The 2,853-nt window shown below is 40.8% G+C and overlaps 1 protein-coding gene across 1 annotated transcript in view; it reads left to right on the forward strand.

Annotated features, from left to right (window-relative positions):
* The window catches only part of thop1 (thimet oligopeptidase 1), a gene marked incomplete at its 5' end in the record, with an annotated part of 7,366 nt that overhangs the window by 3,413 nt on the left and 1,100 nt on the right, over nucleotides 1–2,853 (forward strand). Inside the window, 4 exon segments of the mRNA XM_035653432.1 lie at nucleotides 221–323; nucleotides 638–795; nucleotides 1,554–1,689; nucleotides 2,414–2,556. Of these exon segments, the coding sequence (XP_035509325.1) occupies nucleotides 221–323; nucleotides 638–795; nucleotides 1,554–1,689; nucleotides 2,414–2,556 (540 nt within the window).

The raw sequence follows: 2,853 nt of genomic DNA on the forward strand, positions 1-2,853 counted from the left end.
CCACTGACAGACTCAGGTTGTTTAACCAGAACCTGTAAATATCGCTATCACTCTCCACCAGACTCTAGAGAGTAATTTTACCTTCAGATCATCATAACTTCATTAAAGTGGACAGAAACAGAATCAAACTCATTAAACCGTCTCTGTTAGTGTTTCCAACAGTTCACTGACGTAGATGTGAGGTCTGTTTTTTAAAGCCTCCATGTAAACTCTGTAACAGGAGATCAAAACCATCAAGAAGAAGCTGAGCAACCTGTGCATCGATTTCAACAAGAACCTGAACGAGGACACCACCAGTCTGTCCTTCACCAGAGACGAGCTGGGTGAGTTAATAAGTGACACTGACTGAATCTTTATTTGCACTGAAAACAAAACACGTAGTAAGTTTCTCTAAATTATAAAACTAAGCTCACATCACTTAAGATGTATAGTAAAAGCTACTTCATGTGTTTAACTCTTCACATTACAGTGAGTTATTTAATATGTAGACTTTGATGACCTGAACACAAACTGCATTAGAACAATGAACAAGTAGAAGAAAACACTGAACTGGTTAAAAAAAAGCAGCGTTTTAAGTGATTGTTTAAAACAACATAATACAACATAAAGCGGACTTTAAACGACGGGTTTCTTCCAGGCGGCCTCCCCGAGGACTTCCTGAGCTCTCTGGAGAAGGATGGAGACAAGCTGAAGGTCACCCTCAAGTATCCTCACTACTTCCCCACCATGAAGAAATGCTTCGTCCCAGAAACCCGCAAGAAGCTGGAGGAGGCCTTCAACTCGCGCTGCAAAGAGGTGAGACGGGAAACAACGGGTGCCCGACTGGGACAATAAGTGGTTCAGACGTAAACAAACAAACAGAAGTCAGGATATTCTGAGGATTATTTATAGTAATTAATCACAGCACACGTCGGCGAAAACGTTCTCATTATTTACGTGTTTTGCACGTGTTCGACGGCGCCCCCTAAAGAGCAGCCCCAGCGCCAGGTTTCATCGTTATGTATGAAAATCAGTCCACAAATGAATCGTATCCGGATGTACGAGAAAGCTTCTTGGAGCCGTACACCGAACCCAACAGGAAGTTGGCCATTTGCTGTTTTTATTGGCGTTCCTGTGGCGTTCCCGTGGCGTTCCGTCAGGATGCAACGTGTCACATAGTGTCCACAGGAAGTGACTGCGAGGGCTTGTTCATGGCTGTTTACGGCTTTAATTGTTTGTTTGTTTTTCAGCTAAATTAAACAACAAGTCTTTTAATTATTGATTTCACGTTAATTTGTTCAATTATTTTAATTTTTTGCTGTTTTTGTCTCTTTTTTTTAATGGTTTGATCATTTTAATATTTGTGGGATTTTAGTCTGTTGGTCAAATATTAAAGAACAATGTGAAGACGTCGTATCAGGATCCGATCTGATGATTTTATCAACCAAACATTTGTAATTCCACTAGAACTCATTTTGGTAGTTTTCTCCATCAGTGAATCACATTGAACAAGCTGATATCTGAGATGTGGGAACACGGTGAGTAGAAAGAAACCGTAAACTGTGTGTTTGCAGGAGAACTCGGCCATCCTGAAGGAGCTGGTGGAGCTTCGGGCTCAGAAGAGCGATCTGCTCGGCTTCAGCACCCACGCCGACTTCGTCCTGGAGATGAACATGGCCAAGTCTGGAAGGAAGGTGGCCGGCTTCCTGGGTGAGTCCTGAAGTTACACCTGTGTGATGGATACCTGCAGAGAGGAACGTGAGAGTCATTTCAGCATCAAATCAAAGACCGATCATCAATGATAATAAATACAGGTCTGGGATTAAGTCATTTTTCAGGGCGACGCTGATTTGGCCTCAGATAAATACAGATTTAATTCATAAATGCTAAATTATCTGTTATCTTATCGGACACGAGAAGCAATTAAATATATAAAAATCATTTAATGGCTGAAAAAAATAACGACATATCCCGACTGTTGTTGGTCTCCCAGAGGAGGAGGAGGAGGGAGAGTGCAGGTGATCAGTACAAGCAGGTACCACTGTACCTCTCACACAGTTATTAGACAAAAACAACAAATATGGTGATAATCTCTCCCTTCCTGTCCTATCAAAATAAAAGCATAAAAAGCCCCAAAAATGTCTTTATTAATGAAAAAACTGACAAATCTTCAGACTAAAAGAAGCACAACTGGATGAAAAACTGGGACAATTATCCAGAACTCAAAATGGTGACATGTTTAAAGCCAATAAAGATCTAAAAGCTTCTTTTATTACGTTCACAGTTTGGATAGAAACACACAAACACTTTGGTTTCAAGTTTTCTGTCATTTAATCCGCCGCTGCTGAGAACTTTCTGTTTGTCCTGTGAGGCGTCCGGAAGCCGATCTTCGTCTGCAGGAGACCAGAAACATGAACTCTGTTGTGTCTTTCAGAGGAGCTGTCCCGTAAGCTGAAGCCTCTGGGGGACGAAGAGCGCTCGGTCATCCTCAAACTGAAGGAGAAAGAGTGCAAGAAGAGAAATGTGCCTTTCACCGGAGAGCTGCACGCCTGGGACACCCGCTACTTCATGACCCAGGTAAGAGCTGCACACCTGAGACACCTGACACCACAGACTCTGGTCACATCAGTCTGATGCTAGTTTAAACTGTATCGGAGGGAAAATCATTCTTTTGTTATGAAGAGGAGACATTTCTCAACTGAACTGAACTTTAAGACTAATATTCCTGCAGCTGGTCAGAAAGTACACAAATATAATATATTATTTATAACATATAAAATGTTCTATAATTAAAATAGTTTTTAGCTTTAATTTGACATAAAATATTGTTTTTTTGTCTCTTTAATGTTTATTAAAGATATTTACAGTGTAAAA

This window comes from Morone saxatilis, unplaced genomic scaffold, assembly GCF_004916995.1.
Source record: "Morone saxatilis isolate NCDOM2014 unplaced genomic scaffold, NCSU_SB_2.0 Contig12, whole genome shotgun sequence".
Lineage (NCBI taxonomy): Eukaryota > Metazoa > Chordata > Actinopteri > Moronidae > Morone > Morone saxatilis.